The sequence below is a fragment of the Rhipicephalus sanguineus genome, chromosome 6 (genome assembly GCF_013339695.2).
Source record: "Rhipicephalus sanguineus isolate Rsan-2018 chromosome 6, BIME_Rsan_1.4, whole genome shotgun sequence".
NCBI lineage: Eukaryota > Metazoa > Arthropoda > Arachnida > Ixodida > Ixodidae > Rhipicephalus > Rhipicephalus sanguineus.
Window position 1 is genome coordinate 86,720,741 of NC_051181.1, and position 17,471 is coordinate 86,738,211.

The 17,471-nt window shown below is 44.0% G+C and overlaps 1 protein-coding gene across 1 annotated transcript in view; it reads left to right on the top strand.

The window, feature by feature from the left end:
- The window catches only part of LOC119397397 (glutamate receptor ionotropic, kainate 2), a 44,569-nt gene extending 27,313 nt beyond the window's left edge, over positions 1-17,256 (top strand). Inside the window, exons 8-14 of the mRNA XM_049416552.1 lie at positions 4,929-5,033; positions 8,462-8,575; positions 9,405-9,608; positions 10,688-11,214; positions 13,278-13,476; positions 15,577-15,790; positions 16,682-17,256. Of these exons, the coding sequence (XP_049272509.1) occupies positions 4,929-5,033; positions 8,462-8,575; positions 9,405-9,608; positions 10,688-11,214; positions 13,278-13,476; positions 15,577-15,790; positions 16,682-16,962 (1,644 nt within the window). The 3' untranslated portion in view covers positions 16,963-17,256. The remainder of the gene's footprint in view (positions 1-4,928; positions 5,034-8,461; positions 8,576-9,404; positions 9,609-10,687; positions 11,215-13,277; positions 13,477-15,576; positions 15,791-16,681) is intronic.
- The last annotated feature ends 215 nt before the right edge of the window (positions 17,257-17,471 follow it).

The following is a 17,471-nucleotide window of genomic DNA, read 5'->3' on the forward strand; positions in this document are numbered from 1 at the left end:
GCTGAGTTAGGCACTGCTAACGAATGATATCAATTAAGAATGGTGTAACATATAAATACAATAAAGGAATATTACCGTTCTGAAATAAAGTCACGGAATATATTTTATCAAGCTGATGTTGTACATAGTGAAGAATTTTTTCATGGTTATATTTAAGAATGTTCTCACGATAGCACAGTTCCGAGTACGGTAACACAACTGGTGTAAGCACAGGTCGGATGAGTAAGGATCTGCGGAAAATCAAGACAAGCCAAGTTTTTTGTCATAGAATAAAGGACACATGGTTACAAAAGAGAACGTTATCGCAATATATTTCGTGGATAGAAGGAAACAGCTTGTGGCTAAAATTTTGTGATTTTAATAATGTCGTCTATATCTTCATATAAGTTTAACTACTATTTGACTGACGTAATAGTAGTAAAATGAATTGGCAAGGACAGATGCCGGACCTTATTGGCCATGAGGGGACGCGTTTGCTTATGGCATATTTAAGATAGACAGCGACGACCTTCGGCGCGTAGTTCAGCCGAATCAACATGTCGTCCTCGTCCGCATACATTGGCCCTCACAATTACTCGTGAGACATCACACGTAGGATTTAGAGCAATGTATACTTCTGAATGTTGGCATGGCATTCTATGTTGCTGTTGCGGTGTATACACCGTCGAGTCAGCAGCGACTCCTCCTAACACCACGAGTACGTGACTTCCAGTGAGGCCTCTTTAATACGTTCCTTAAGAGACGTCTAGACTGTTCACGGTGGCGTCAACATCATCGAGCAACTAGCTTGCTCATGGCCTGCCTCGCTCTCTCCTACTCTACACTTCAGTTAAGGCCAGAGAGAGAACAAACCGTTATTGTTCTCGCCACGGATCTTGAAGCTCTCGTGACGCGACGAAAATAAAAAAAGTTTCAGTTCTATTGCCTATGATACGTCAATAGTAATCTTTTTCTTCTCTGTCCTAAATGTGAGGCTACAGCTGAGGCAAGCGATGGTGTGCGTCGACACCCGGCTGATGGTTGCCATTAAGCGTGGGCGGAGCTTTACAATGCTGTTCACTTATTGCTATCTCTACTAACGCTGGAGTCTACTGAGCGTTTTCGCCGCAGGGGCGGATATCTGGGGAAGGCAGTAGAAATGATCCCAAACGTTCTGCTAAGGTAGTCGTATATATATATATATATATATATATATATATATATATATATATATATATATATATATATATATATATATATATATATATGCACTCTATGTATATATATATGTACATAGAGTGCATTGGCGTAGCAAGGGGGAAAGAAGGGGGGAGGGGCTCAACTAGTCCATCCTCCCCGAAAAATTTTCAAATTTGCATGTGTTTATACGGGCACACATATAAGAACGAAAGCACGAACGCACATAAAGTGTATGGTTAAGACGCCCCCTGAAGAAGATTTATGGTTATACGCGCCTCATACCTTGATTGGTTTAGGAGGTTTTGCCACAGTGACTCGGGTTACGAAAGACGCCTTATTGGGGGGCTCCTAGTAATTTTGACCGCATGGAGTACTCCAGTTTTCCACTTACATTAGACAGTACACTAGCCTTTAGCATGTGGCTTCCATTTAAATGCGATCGCCGCGCCGGGATTAAGCCCACTTCTTTCGGGTCTGTTCTGTTTTACATGTTGGCTCTGGAGGGACGGAGGTATGTACCTCGGCTGGTACGTTTATTTATCTTCTACAGCAAGATAAATACAGGGAAATAATAATCAGCAGCTGAGCGGCCATAACCACTAGCCGCCTCAACGATCGGAGTAGCACATAGATCATAAGGCTCGCAAGCTAGTATTTGAATCTTCTGTACTTGCTCGCTTAATTGCGCGCAAAATTGTTTGTCATTGGCGATTAACAAAGTTCAAGTTCGACCTAGCTGGTTATTCATACTTGTAAAAACTAGCTTGTACAAACGGGTGACTGGTTCGATTTAAACCTAATTTCGCCGACGTCATCGCTACCTACGTTAGTGCGTCTGCTTTGTAACAGTGTAACAATTCATTTTGTAACAATGGCGGCCAATGTGAGTTAGTGCGGCGTGCACAGTGTTTGCGGCGGTAAGCGCTTGTTCCTACAAGAACGTATATGTTTTCGTGCTGTCAATGCATCTGCCACAAGCTCTTGGCCATGTAGTACATACCTTAAAAATGGTGTTCGATAAGTGGCGCATGTCGCCTCGACGAAGCGCCTACTTTCAAGCTGAATAACATTACTATAATTAAATTGAAGAACTAAGCGCCAAAAGGACTGAATACGCTTAAAAAGGAAGCGCTGCTCAATGGCTTGGATTTTCGTCACGGCTGGTGCAATTCGCACGGCTGGTACAGCTCGCAAATACGTCACGGCAAAACGATTTGCACTATTTGTGTATGTCGATAAAGACGATAGGGCGTATTCTTCGTGGTTACGATTCAAGTAATACCCGCTGTCTGCACGCGCTTCTTAGGTTCTTGCTACCAAATTAGTTTTGCCCAGCGGTTCATCGGGAATTATAAGTTTCACGGTACGCGGAGTATACCTTCGTACATGGAAGTGATATTCACTTGTATATTTTTAGAAATCCACATGAACATATGCAAAACCATGAAATCGTGAACATTTACAGTGAACGCGAATGAATTATTATATGAAGGTTATCTCGCCCTCACGCGTCGTCTACGGTAATGAAAGCTGGAAGGTTGCTTTTGTATACACGCAAGTTGTTACGTTCGACTCCAAAAAAAAAAAAAAAAAGCTATACCTGACAAATAAAAGAAAATACATAGTGAAAATTTGTAACGTATTTATTTATGCTTAGGGTAGGTTGAAGTCTTACTGCAGAAATTTAGGAAAGGCGGATTTGGGATTACGCTGCTCGGGGAGCGGTACGACAGTCTTCATCGATGTACGCTGACCCCGTTTTCCTCTTAGCGAAGCGCTGGCCAGCCGACTCTGGTTCCCGGAATTTTTTGTTTTTATCTCAGCGCCAAAATTTTTTTCTCGGTTAGAAAAGTAAAAGAGCTGTCAAGGTGTTTCACATTACAAGGAATGGCATTTTACTAACGTCGCTTGCAAAATCACGTGCATTTATTGGCGTGGAAGAAAAGCTACCTAACGACGAATAACGCGAGCTGCGTACAAAATTAGCAGGGTTTTCTTACGTTGCCGATATCAACACACAGTAAAGTTATATGCGGCTTAAACACGCTAGTCAAGGTTTCACGATAAGGACAATGAAAACACGCACGCTGGCTTTATTTAGCCCTCTAATGGGGCACCAGAGCAGTCGCTGCCTGAAGGGCTATTCTGGACAATACTAGGTCAATATTTGTTTTTGAAACGGCAGCTTATCAGACTCACCACCGCACTTATTACGCTGGATAAACAGAGCCACAGGCGAGGGAATATTATTTTACACAGGCTTACTAATAAGCCCCTCGTGGCTGTAACTCTGTCGCTAACAAGCGAACCCAATTATCGACGCTACGTACGAGGAACCAAAGAAGGCTGTTATCTCAAACAACGACTCTTATTTTGGAAACAACACACGGTACTGTTTGCGTGTGTTCCGAAGCACGTCGACATATCGCGTACCTAAATACGATACGCAGCAGAGCTGTTCTTCCTCTGCCTTGTCGAGATTATTAGAGGACGTTTAAAGGAACCGGAATATTTTATGCATGCGCATAGGTAATTAGGCAGAATGATCATTTTTCGGTATTGCTCATTAACAAGTTGAGAATGACGTTACCATCGCACTTTCTCACACGATGACGGCGTTCACATATGTCAGCTCGCCGGAGGTACGTCGCTCCCGATACCGTACGCAAAAGACGAGATTTAGTGCTCACTTCCCTATTCGATGCGTGACACAGCCATCATTTTTTCAACGATGGCTTGAATTCATTTACCAGAACAAGGCTTTCCATTCATTCAATATACAGAGAAGAAGCACGCAAAGTAGGGACATAAACACAGAGACGGTCTCCGTGTTTCTGTCGTCCCATTTTCTCATGGATCCCTAAAAAACTAGCCCGTTCCAGCCCTTTTCCGGTTGAATTTAATAAACGTGAACGCTTTTAATTAGAACTAACAGTCAAGAAAGCCATGGAATGTGTATGCGATGTTATTTGTAGTAATTATGATGTGAATGTGAAGAAACTAAAGTCGACGAAAAGATAACGCAGATTCGGCAGGTGCCGAATCTGCGAACATCGAATAACGCGTCCGATGCTCCACCACTGAGTGAGGCAGCATCGAACGCGTTATCCGAAGGTCGCACGTTCGGTTTCTGCCGGTGGCAAGCTGTCTTTTTCGTCGACTTTAGTTTATTCCCATTCACCCCATAATTACTACAAGTAGCGCCCCCTATACATTCCTTGGTTTTTATGCCTCTTAGTTCTCATTAATGGTGTGTCTAGCAAGGAAAAACGAGCCCTTAAGATTCTCCTTCTTTCGTGAATGTTTTTTTGCCATTAGCCGGCCGGCTTCGATAAGCGTATGTGCAGCATTGATATTTGCTGAAATATTCTCTTACGGGCATCCTGAGCTTAAAATGATCCTGAGGCCAAGCTCCTGTCAGCGTAAACAAACCACGATCTTTATTAACGCGAGAGCGTTAAAGAGCTCGTTCCGCATTAATTCCGATATCGGCGTCGGTGTCGTTGGTTGTTAGCAACAAATCATCGTCCTGTAAAACATAAATAATAAAAAAAATTCTAAGTTTAGGTATCCGTTCGCAGTTAGAGTGATAGAATAGCTTTACGGATATCCCAGGATAGAGCCCGCTGCGCGGATGGTTGGGAGTCGCTTGCCTCTCGTCTCATTTAGCGGCCACGATCCCCTGTTCACAGTCAGAGGTTGGTCAAAAGTGGTTCATGGTTGCCTTTTGCTGCTCATGTTTTTGGCAGACACGGTTCTCGGGCTTGACTGGACCAGTGTGGCTTGACGCTAATGGTCAACGGAGAAATCTGTCTCTGTACGTGGCACAACTGAAGCGTGCGGGGTTGACATCGGTAAGTACTCGGTTTCGAACACAGCGTGACGTCAAGCCACTTTAAAGGGACACTGAAGAGCGAAGCGATTTTTCTCGCATTAGTAAAGTAGTCTTCCACGATACGAAAAAACACCGCGCTTACTGCGAGAAGACGCTTAACAAGCGAGAAAATGCGCAAAAAGGAAAATACAGGTGACGACGCCACCTTGAAATTCCCGCACAATTTGCCGTGACGTCACGTAATTTTGACGGCGCCTGCTTGGGCGTTCGTAGTTCCTAATCCGTTAAATTGAAGTACATTATCCTCTGAGGGGGCCAGAGACTTGACATAACGAGTTTGTGGAAATTTCGTCGAGCCGGTGGCGCCAAAATACGTTAAATGCTCTTTGAAAACTTTTACTGCACGAATTACAAAGTTCGGCGCGAAATTTAAAAATGAAACTTTGAACGTGGTTTTCTCCTCTAATAATAAACATATGGTTGTGAATTAAACTACACAATACTTCTTCGAGCACAATTTATCAATCTAAACCAATCCATTGTTTCTCTTTAGTGTCCCTTTAAACAGCAATACTTCTTTGCAGACTAGTTGGTTCGTACATGTAAACTCGACATGCTGCGCAACCAGCAGGAGAAAAGGAGGGAGAGAGGAAAGAGCGAGTCAGACAGAAAATACTGTGCTCTTTCCTGTCTCCCTCCTTATTTTCTGCTGGTTGCGCAGCAAGTCGAGTTTTCACGCTAAACAGTCTGCGAAAATTACCTAAAAAGTTTTTTTTTTTTTCGCGCTACTGTGTACACGCTCCCTTGCTTTGAAAACCAGATGAGATGTCGCTCTTAGTTAAAATAAAAGTGCATGCGATTGTGTCACCTGTTATGCCGTTGCACTTTTGGTCGTTATGATGACAGTATTACACAGCTTTCTCGAGGACTTAAATCCTAACAGCTTAGAGGCAGGCACAGGTTTGCCAATTTTTATTATCATTTAAAGGAAACCTGAAGAGGTTTTAGAATTCGATAAAGCGTCGTTTCGTTTTTCCGCGGTTGCGGCAGTAGGAGCTTTAGAATACGCGAAAGAAAAGTTTGTCTTACTCCGCCCTCGCGAGCGTGCCGAAAGTGTGGGCGTGGAAACCTACGTCACCTTGGGTTCCTTTGGAGGAGCAGTGCTGCACTCCGACGGAAGGTTCCCGCCGCTCGCTGATCAGAATTGCGAGTGCGATGTTCATGTAACGAAGGCTGAAGTAAGTATAGCGAAGCTGAATGTTCTGCAGCTGGATTACAATATCTGCAATAGCGACAAACAGCCGAGCGCTATGTGAACAAGCATCTCTCGTATCTTCAAGCGTGGCCTCCGTGACTAACTCATGACGTCCCGTTGCCGGAGCTAATCTGGGAGGCCACGCTTCAGCAGTGCTGCTGTTGCAGATAACGCGGCATACCGAGGAGGACGTGACCGCGTTCACTCAGCATCTCAATAAACCCTTAGGCCACAGCCTCTGTTCTTTTTTTTTTTTTTGCGAAAAAGTGCTCTTTGCGTTCACTTCTGAGAATTGTCACCTCGCTTTTTGAATTCATAAGGAATCAGACGTTACTTACACGCTCTAAAGACATTTTTTTTTAAAGTGCTTCAGCTTCGTTTTAACACGAACCTATTTCTGTAGAGACCTGCACCTTTATGAAATACCATCCATATCCACGCCCCGTCGAAGCTGATTTGCTTGATCATAAGACAGGATTTCTGCGTGTTAACAAGTGAGTTTGTGCGATCAAACTTTACCAAAATTCAAGCTCCTCATTAAAAGACAATCAGATGTGCCGAATTTTTTTCTTGGCGCTTGTGGTTCACTTGTGCGCGATATCGTATCATCGGTGCAACAAGGCCTTAGTTTTCGAACACACCAACGATCTAATGCGTTTAAAAACTGCAAGAACAGCGGCCGAGAATGTTTCAATTTCCACAACTTTATAGTGTGTGCGTTGTTCATTCGCTCTCGGAAAAATTTTAGTTCTGTCTCAGTAGGTTTATGTACGTGATGTCTCTAAAGACCTTTATGGAACTACTCCTGAAACTGCTTTGTCTTTCGTCAACCGACTTACACGAGCACCCATCCGGAGTTGCAGTCAGACCACCCTTAATGCAACATGGCCGACAGTTGCAGCTGTTTTATTGGACGCGGAAAAACTCAGCTCATATATGAGCAGGATAAAAAGAAAGCGGCGTTCGGTGAGCTAAGAAAGGCTATAAATGGGTACGCCCGAAAAAAAAAAAATTCACGACAACCAAGCAACTGCAGTGGACGAAAGCAAACGCCCTCACTTCATTGTTTCGTGGAAAGGGAATTTTTCTTCCCAGCAGTATGCACGCCGTGTAAACAGTTGGCTGAGAACACCTGAAAAAAGTCTCATCATAATCCAAAAATCCTCAGGCGTGTTTGAGTTACACATTTGTTTAGTCTAAATACTTCGTCGCCCGATCTTTAACTGTTTGAGCCTAACTATGCGATGACTGGACTAAAGTAACAGGACAGGATAAAAAAATAACTAATTTTCCAATGCAACAACCGTGTAAAGGCGTGTGGCGCAGTATGCACGTCTACACAGTACACACGGCAAACGTTTGGCAGAAGGGAGAAGCTGCCAACAGAGAGCAGATATTCGTAAAATATTTTGCTCGGCGTCGAACATAAACCGTCCGATAAGCTACGTCTCTGAATTCCCGTGCGTCGCGTAATAATAATAATAATAATAATAATAATAATAATAATAATAATAATAATAATAATAATAATAATAATAATAATAATAATAATAATAATAATTACAGAAAAGAAAAACGTACATGTAACATATGACAACAACAGCTATATTCAGGACAATATACGTGACAGCAATTTTAGTCTAATATTAATATCAAGAAGGCTTTATTCATTATCAGCGGAGTACCTGGAATAGTTATGCTATGTGATGTTGTGAGGTTATGTTTTCTTAACGCCTTGGAGCTATGTAATGTTAACATAACATGTTATGGTTATGGTTATGTCGGTTATGTTAACGCCTTTTTTTTTCGTAAGTGCCGGTTGGATTGAACCAGTAGAAATTATGCCTTGTTGCTTCAGCACATACTCCAACACAATTTTTGCGCGGCAGCTGTATGCCGTGCCGAGGACAATTAATCTCGTCAGCTGATTTGTATAATAAATTTGACTACTACAACTCTTGAACACAAGGCATAAACTGCTTGTCTTTATGCAATATTTTATGAAGTTACAACGCGCCGAGGTTTTATTTAGCAGGGAACATATTTTTTTTGCTTTTTTGTATAAAGCAATTAATCAACTTTGTTTTACTTGTGTTTCAGTTCTAATCGCACTGAAAAAAAATTTTTTTTTGAGATGAGACTATGTGCCCAGTTTTGGTATTTTTTGTTTTATGCATTTATTTTCCCCCCAGGTTGGAACATGGAGTGCATCCTCTGGGCTAAACCTCACTCGGGCAGAAAAGATGTTCCAGGACGAAATACTTAACGTATTGAAGAACAAGACTTTGAGAATTACGACGATATTGGTGAGTCAGTCGTTGACTCAGAGAAGGTTGGATTTTGCCGTGCCGGATACTGTTTTACGTATTAGGCCGCCCTACCTGTAAAATTTGGGGCAGGTGATGGTAAGGAGAATATTATCTGTGTTTTTATAAACATTTTTTTCTATTTTCTTTGATGCAAAAAAGGAAGTTTGCCGACAGATGCAATTAGTTATCTCGAACTGACATAGACAAAATAAAAATGGAAAAAATGGGATTATGACAGATTGGACAAATACTCTATCTGTATGACTGAGCACGTCGAAAGTGCTGAAAATAAATGAAACGAAAAAGTTGTTAGGCCGCCATAGATAGAGAGAGAGAGATACGAATAAGTGTACAGCACGGAGGTTATCTGGAACAAAAAAAAATCTGATTTACTGCCCCACGTTTTTATGGCAAAGGAGAAGGGGAAGAAAGAGAGAAAGAAAGGCGGAGATAAAAATATAACACGTTCGATTAAGCGCTGCGCACTGATAAGGAATATCAATATAACAAAATAGTTTTGAATTTGCCCATTCGAGTGCAGCTGCGTAACTAACTGCAGCCTAGTGGTTAGGTTAAAGGTATTCGTTATGTGCTAGCAGAATGTGGACGATGGGAATGTGGAAGGCAAAAAAACATGAAGGTGCGTCTAGTCTGTCGGTAACGTGCAAGAGTGCACCATCTAGTACAAAGGGTCACATGATAGCTCATATTATAGCATCTTCAACTTACTGAGTATGCTTGACATTTAATAATAGAAAAGTTGCAGATATTCTGCTCTAATCTACGCCGACATCTTCCTGTATGGCATATTCGACCATTCCTGCAGAATGCACCGTACGTCATGCTCAAGAAATCCGCGCACAAGCTCGAAGGAAACGACCGCTTCGAAGGGTACTGCGTGGATTTGCTCCGTGAAGTGTCCGCATTACTTGGTTTCCGCTACCATCTCAAGCTTGTCAGAGACGGCGCATACGGCAGCCGCGACTCTCAGGGCAGGTGGAACGGAATGGTGCGCGAACTTGTCGACATGGTAAGTTTCGATGAAGCAGTATGACTGCGTTCTGCGCCAAATGGAGATCACGAGAGTACAGACTGTTAGAACTAACGTTGTACTTGCTTGAACAGTATGTTACTCTACAGTGTCGTATGCGCTGCTTGAGCTGTGCATGCGGCACTTTGAAGCATTGATGCTTGCGTTTCAGTTCATGCGATAAAGCCTATGTTGGTATTCTTCTATTTGCAGTTGTTGACGCCAGCGCATATAACACTTCAAGCAAAGGGCCATTGTCTTGCTGTTGCCGCCGCTAATATTCGTTGACAGTACCTTACCGGGGAATACCAAACAGTTCGGTCTTGCATCAAGTTTCTGTGTGCGACAGCACCACAGTTCTCAGGATTTACATGGACAGCTTTGCCTGGTTGTCGAATTTGGTCAACAATACAGCATTACTGGAGCTACATGTAAAGTCAGTAATTCGCCCATCCTGCTTGCTCCCCAGCCTTACATCACAAAGTAAACGATAAAGACAAAATATCATTGTCTTATTGAGGCTAAAGGCAAGTGTCAGCATCGCTTTACCGTTAATATTAAGCTGAAGTGTTATTTTTTTGCTGTAAACCAAGGCACAGCTATTTTCTTTCTGAAGTAAGCAAATTAGGCGTGCTTTGTACTGTTCCATTCAAGGTGAACTGAACGCCGTTGTCTCGAATTTCGTTCTACACCACCGTTAAGGATGACAATATCGTGGAGAAGTCTACGATAATCGGGATGATGCCATCTGGTAGCTGATAATGGAAGCACGTCAGGTGCCCGAGGGCGTGATTTCGATAGTTTAGCAGAGAGCTTAGTAACGTTTTTCTGGGACATGTGAAGGAAAATTATCGCGGGTCAAATTTAGGCTTATTTTCTTTCGTAAGTATTATCTGCCGTTGTCCCGCCAGCTTATCTCATGATGTGCCTTTCATCAGAATTTCCTGAAATTTTCTTTTACGGATAAATACATCGTTATATGTTTTCCTGAATGTGAGCGCCCCACGAACCACCTCGCCTCCGGCAGATGTCCATTTTTTATATTAGCTGACGTAACTATTCCGATGCCCTCGTTGTAGGAGACGGACCTGGCGATCGGTGACCTGACCATCACGTCAGAGCGCGAGCGAGCCGTAGACTTCACCATGCCTTTCATGACGTTGGGAGTCAGCATACTCTACAAGAAGGCCGACCAGAAACGTTCGCTTCTCTACTTCCTGTCTCCGCTTTCGGGGGACGTGTGGCTGTGCGTCGCCGCTGCCTGCGTCGTTGTGAGTGTCATTCTGTGCTGCGTCGCTCGTGCTCAGAGTGCAGTGCAGTCCAGAAATGGTGCCACTTCGCGGTGTTACGGGTGCTACTGCTGTGGGAACAGTTTAGCACGCACTGGTGGCAACTGGTACACGGGAACGGAGGGTGGGCGTGCCGGGCTCGACATCATCAAGGGTCAGGAAGAAGTGGACTCCTCGGAACTCCAACAAGAGAAGGTGTATTGTGACGCCAGGAGGAATACTGGTCTGCGAACGGTGAAAAGCGACTTCACTCTTCCTAACAGCTTTTGGTTCACAATTAGCGCCATCATGAGGCAAGGATGTGATAAGTCTCCGAGGTAAGTTCAATATTGTATTTCTTTCCTAGAGCGCCTCCTCGCATACTTCCTTTTAAATGGAAGCTGTATTTCTTCGCCTCTTTGTTATACTTCTAGATTTTTACGACGGAGAGAAAAACTTTTAAGTTCATGTTCTCTACGTCATGCAGATAATATGTATCTGAAAGCTAACAGAAACAGAAAGCCAACACAGAATGATAACACTCAGAGTGTCGTTTCTTTCTGAGGTGCTAAAAAATCTACACTGAAGAATCAAGGCCACAGGAACACTACTAACGTGCGTATAATTTTCTAGGAGTGTGACTCGCGTAGTAGTATGTTTGAACTATTTATATATACGAGAATGACCTTGATTGTAGAAAATTTCAAGTGGCGTCAAGGTCAAACCTCTGGTTCACATAGTGAGGAGAGATGCAGAGAATAAACCAGTTGAACTATTGAGGCGGAGGCTGTAGCAAGGCGTTGTGCGTGCCGCTGTAGTGAGAAACGGCACATTCTTGAGACAGGCTTGACGTTGGCCGATGTTGCTAGCATCACCAGTGTCACGTTTTCGAAATAACATCGACGAGTAAACTCTGCTTTTTGATGGGCGCCGGAAGCCATGATGGTGAATTAATGGAGCATTTGACGTCTGTTTGAATCCAGAACAGCTATTATAAGCGAAACGGTCAGCGTATATTTTAGCAAATGTATTGTTAAATTGCGCAGTAGCCTGTAATGGCCCGACGTAGCGAGAAATTGCAGAAAGTTTAATCGTTGAAATGAATGAAAAGAAAAAAAAAACAGGAAAATTCTGACTCTGCGAAAGTTTGAAACCAAACATGCGCTTCACCATGCGCTCTTTAGTACGTCGTTGAAGATGTTGAGGAACGCTAGGAAGAAGGCCGATGCCGCCCGAAACAGTGTTCTAGGGAAAGCAGCAGTTTACAACAAAACTGTGCGATTACGAATCACTTAGGCAACTACCAAAGAAGACGTTAGGCCCGTCAGCTCCCGTGGTCAGCCAGCGACCTTCACTGAGTGAAATGGTCTCGAGTTTTTTCATATGCTCACTAGTAGGTATTTTATTGCGATAGCAATTATATGGACAGTCTCGGCTGAATTTTGCCGTCGCCGTCGCCATGCACCGTATATATATATATATATATATATATATATATATATATATATATATATATAAGCCCCAAAGAAAAATAATTCGGAAAAATGCTTCCGAAGCGCGGAATCGAACCAGGGAACTCTGGCTCCGTAGCGAGCGGCGCTAACCGCTACGCCACGAAACGCAGATCCTCGACGTAGCTAACGGCGAGCATTATATAGACACCCTTTACCGCTGGACGGACTCAGAGACGGCCGGCGCTTATAAGCGTTTCTTCATTACCAGCGAGATGGCGCTAGGAGCGCGACGGGCGCATTTAAAAGTCGTCGGCGAGCTCGCTCGCTTCTTATATTTGCGCAGAGAGAACCTTGCCCTTCCGCTGTCTGCTCGCGCGGTTTTCTGGTGGTGAGGGGAAGAGGGTTGTTTCAAGCTTTCACGTGGTGTCCGCGCTCATGTTACGGAGCGTACGAAAGTCACTCGAGCTCAAGGGACGCCGCTAAACGAACAAACAGACGATGAGCGTGAACTATCAAGTGTCACAGCTCGACACTTGAAGCACGCTAGTTTCCTTCGCTGCTTCGGCAGCCTTTGCAACAGGAGCGCTGTTCAAACTGAGAGTATCCATTGGCGAGCCTCACTTCGTATAGCATTAGTTTCTTGCTATCGCATTCATTGCTTCGCCCTTGCGGCGAAACTGTGACTTTTATTATTTTGGCTATGCCACTTCTGATACAGATTATTAAGTTTCATTTGCTTACATTTTGCTCGTTTACTGAGCTAACGTTTCTTGATATTGATAGCGGCTATAAATCGGATATCGCGCATCCACATACTGTGTTACAGACTGAAGGTGGTAGCGAGCTCCCTAGAGAAAGACATTGCCTTGATAAAGCTTCACCTTGCGGCCTGTTTTAGCGTCCTTTCTTGATCGAGATAACTTTCAGTAACACAGCGTATTCCGCAGGTCAGCTTCGACGCGCATAATCGCTACAACCTGGTGGATCTTCTCGTTCGTGCTGGTGTCTTCGTACACAGCGAACTTGGCGTCTTTCCTGACGAAAGAAAGGCTTCTGTCACCGATCGATAGTGCCGAAGACTTGGCGAAGCAGTCTGCTGTGCGCTACGGATGCGTGCGCTCAGGATCGACGCACGCTTTTTTCAAGGTATGGCGCCGTCTGTACGCAACACGCATTATGATCGACTGTCTAGAAATGCATGAAAGTTTGCTAATTTAATGCCAAGGTATTGTATACCAAACATGAAGCAAGTGGAATTTGTTAGACTAAGTTATTGAATATTAGCAGCAAGTTATCGTAATTGCAATATAAATATTTGTCTAATTGTTGTATTAGGTAAGTTATTAGTTATGCGATACTTCTTCATTAACTAATTTCAACGAGCCACTCAAATTCTATGCGATATTTGTCAGGTTGCCGCGAGGTCCTAAAAAGGTAGAAAAATATTGCCAAAATCCTTCCGAAACGTCCCACGTCCAACTTCTCGTTAAATACGGCACTGCCTTCGCCAATGCGATAGTCTGTAGCAAAATATTTCAAGCAGAATTGATGTAAAGTAACATTAGGCAACAACTATTCTTATTTAACCACTAGGCCAGTGTTTGCGGTCTTTTCCTTGCAAATAGTGCACAGAAATGGCAAAAGTCAGTAGCGCGTCGAAATGATGACGCTGCGTCGCAGCACTTTAAATTGCAATAAAGACTATAAAATGCAGGCGTTTTATATTGTTTATTGCAATTCAGCGAGTTATCCACACACGCGCTTGTTTACTTGCAATAATAAATCCTGGTGAGGGGCCCTTAAACTGAATCACCCAACTCGCCATTGTTTTAAAAATAACACCTAGGTATCGTATACTGTTGCTAAAAGATTTTGTTAATGCGGCCTCAGTGGTCAAATAGGACACTTTTGACACATTCACCATCCCCACCATCATTAAGCACATTGTCACTCTACGTCTACTTTAACAGAGGTGTATTTTCCTATAGGCGTGCGCAGGGTTCCCCTTCAGGGGGGGGGGGAGCGCGAAGGTTAGTCGCAGCGCCCCCCTCCCAATTATGTCATTGTATGGCGCTGACATTGCGCCCCCACCCCCCTCACTATTAAGTCAATGTGTGGGGCTGGCTTTGAGCCTCCCTTCCCCTTGTAGGTGAATAGGGGGGGGGGGCGGCCGTCCCTCCTTCCCCCCATGTGCGCACGCCTATGGCCCTCGCTGCAAACTGGCCAGGCATTTTGCAAATTGTAGTGCACGGAAATAGTGGGCCTTAATTTATAGAAAGGTGTTCCTATTCTTGACTTATGGCCTTGTGTAGTACTCGTACCATATGTATTCGGTAAAAGGCATAATGCACACGAAAGAACAGAAAGGCACGAACACTACCTACGCTCAGAAACACGCAGACGAAGTCGCCTGCTGACGTAGTCCTATTAAAAGTTCCAAAGGACTGAAACGTTTATGCTGATGTATGCAGAGTGGAATCATTTGTATGCCACCAAAGCCTGCATCTACACTAACTTTCAAACAAAGGCATTCGAATGACCTGGGGATGTATTTTATCAACGAGAAAAACGCAGCATGTTAGGTGCCTTGAATCTTACCGGTTGTTAAAAACACCTGGCATGACACGCTTCAAAGAAAAGCATCAAATGTCTCAGACAGACTGCTGGTCTGCTATGAAAATTGTTAGAACACCTTGATTTAGTGAGTGCGGAAAACAATAACACCATTGTTTCGCACAGTGTGAACACAGTATTCATTCTGCACAGTTGAGTGTAAAAGGGAGTCATGGGCACAGAGCCATCAACTGAGGATACCTCAGTGTAAAATAATAAAAAGTTAAACCTCCGGACTTTAACTCCTTTTATCGCTGCCTCTTATTGCCAGTGTTATTTACCTCTTTCAAAAGTAAGCAAGCATTGATTGTTAAAATATGAAGAGGGGCAATCTTATCAAGTGGGACAAAACGAACACAAGGAAATCACTGAAACTCTAAAGCAAATCTGCGTTTGTGGTGCGCTTTGGGATTGCTTGGTAAAAGCCAGCGCATTGAGATGCCTTCATTTCATTTTAAAACGTCAGAGAGGAAGGTCACTCTGTGCATGCATTGCTTTTTTTTATTAAATGTGTTTTAGGAGAGGTTGGTGCCTATACATGGCTCCGGCTACTCCTCTTCCCTTGCTGATTAATTAGCGTCACGACCTTACTTTAGCTTTCTTTGTGTGCATTATCGGAATCACTTGGAATAGGAGTCAAGACACGAGACGTACGAGATGATGCGGCACGCCATGAAAGAGGACCTGGTGCCTTCCGTCGCCGAGGGCATTGGGCGCGTGGAGCGCGGTGGCTACGCCTTCATCATGGAATCTACGAGCATCGAGTACGTGGTACGGAGACGGTGCCAGCTCAAGCAGATCGGGGGTCTCTTAGACTCCAAGGGCTACGGCATCGCCACGCCGCCTGGTAGGTATTATACGTTTTGTGCCATATTCGTCATCGTCATCATCGGCCTGACTACGCCCACTGCAGGGCAAAGGCATCTCACGTGTTTCGCCCATTAACCTTGTCTTGTGCTTGCTGCGTCCACGTTATCTATAAAAGCTTTCTAATATCAACTGCCCACCTGCCTCACCGTAACGCGCTTGCCTTCTCTTGGAATCTAGTCTGTTACTATTAATGACCAGCGGTTATCTTGCTTGCGTGCTGCATGGCCAACGCATGTTTCTTCCCTCACCCACTCTGCTCTCTCCTTGTCCTTTTACGTCACATCCATCATTTGCCATTCCATGGCTTGCTGCATCGTCCTCAATTATGTGCCAACTACATTCAGATTTTATCCAATAGACACGTGAGTAGCATCACAATGTGACAAACACGTAGTGACGCTGATGTCAGCGTATACTTTGGGGGGGGGGGGGGGGGAGAGAAATTCTTAATGCATGAAATAGCAATTTCAGCAATGTAAGTTGCTGGTACTTAAAATCCAAGAAATACGTGTCATGTACGATGTTTTGTTGTATGACAATGTATGAAAATGGCAGTGTATATATGCAAATATGTTGCGCGATATTGTGTGCTCTTTTCTCTGACATTATCCATCTTTATGTGATACAAAGCACATTTTGGAAAGTTTGAGCTGCGTTTATATATGATGGCAATGCTCATTCAAGGTAGTACTGTGGTATTATTTTCGCGCATCGCATGCCTGTATTACCTCTAAAATGCCGGGAGGTATGAAATACGCTTTGACGTTCTACATTAAACATGGCGTAGCCGGCGCACAATTCGTGCCTGCATCAAGTTACATTCATGTCGATGAAAAAAGGCACACCATACATTGTTCCATTCGTGCAGGATCTCCGTATCGCAACATTCTGTCGTCGACCGTACTACGGCTCCAAGAGCGTGGCACGCTGCAAGAGCTCAAGGATCGTTGGTGGAAAGTACGGGATCCGCTGAAGCGCTGTCCCACAGACGCCGGAGAATCTAGGACTGACGCAGCTAGCGAGCTGGGCCTACCAAAAGTCGGCGGCGTGTTCGTCGTTCTCCTAGCGGGTCTCGGTTTCGCCTGCCTCATCGCTTTCGCCGAGTTGTTCTGTAAAACACGGTTAGCACGCAGTAGAAGGAGTTCATGAGCCTTACAGAGCTCTTTGCATGAATTGTCCAATTGACATGTGTTCATTTTCGAAAGATATTTGGCGCAGCGAAAGACGGGATACACAAAAAAGTGCTGTTGCTTCCTGCGTCGCGTTTCTTGTTGCGCTTAAAATGCTTTGGAGCAATGCACGCTGTGCCTCGTATTGAGAGAGAGGCAGAAAATACGAATGCAAATGATGAGACCTCCTGTGTAATTGCACATTTATTCCTGTTTGTGTACAAGTCATTAACCAAATAAAGTGCAATTTGTAATAGGACTAAATATTCTGTAACAGGACTGCATTGCAATACGCTGTGTTTATGCACATCGAGTGCAAGCGTCCTGGTTCGCTGCATCGGTAGAGCGACCGCGCCGGAAAGGCCTTGGTCCCGGGTTCGATGCATGGACCAGGACGAATGTTTCGGCAGCGACGATATGTGAAAGCCACACGGAAATCAGTACGGATTTTCTTGTGGCTTCCAGCTGCAAACGGATGTTTGCCAAATG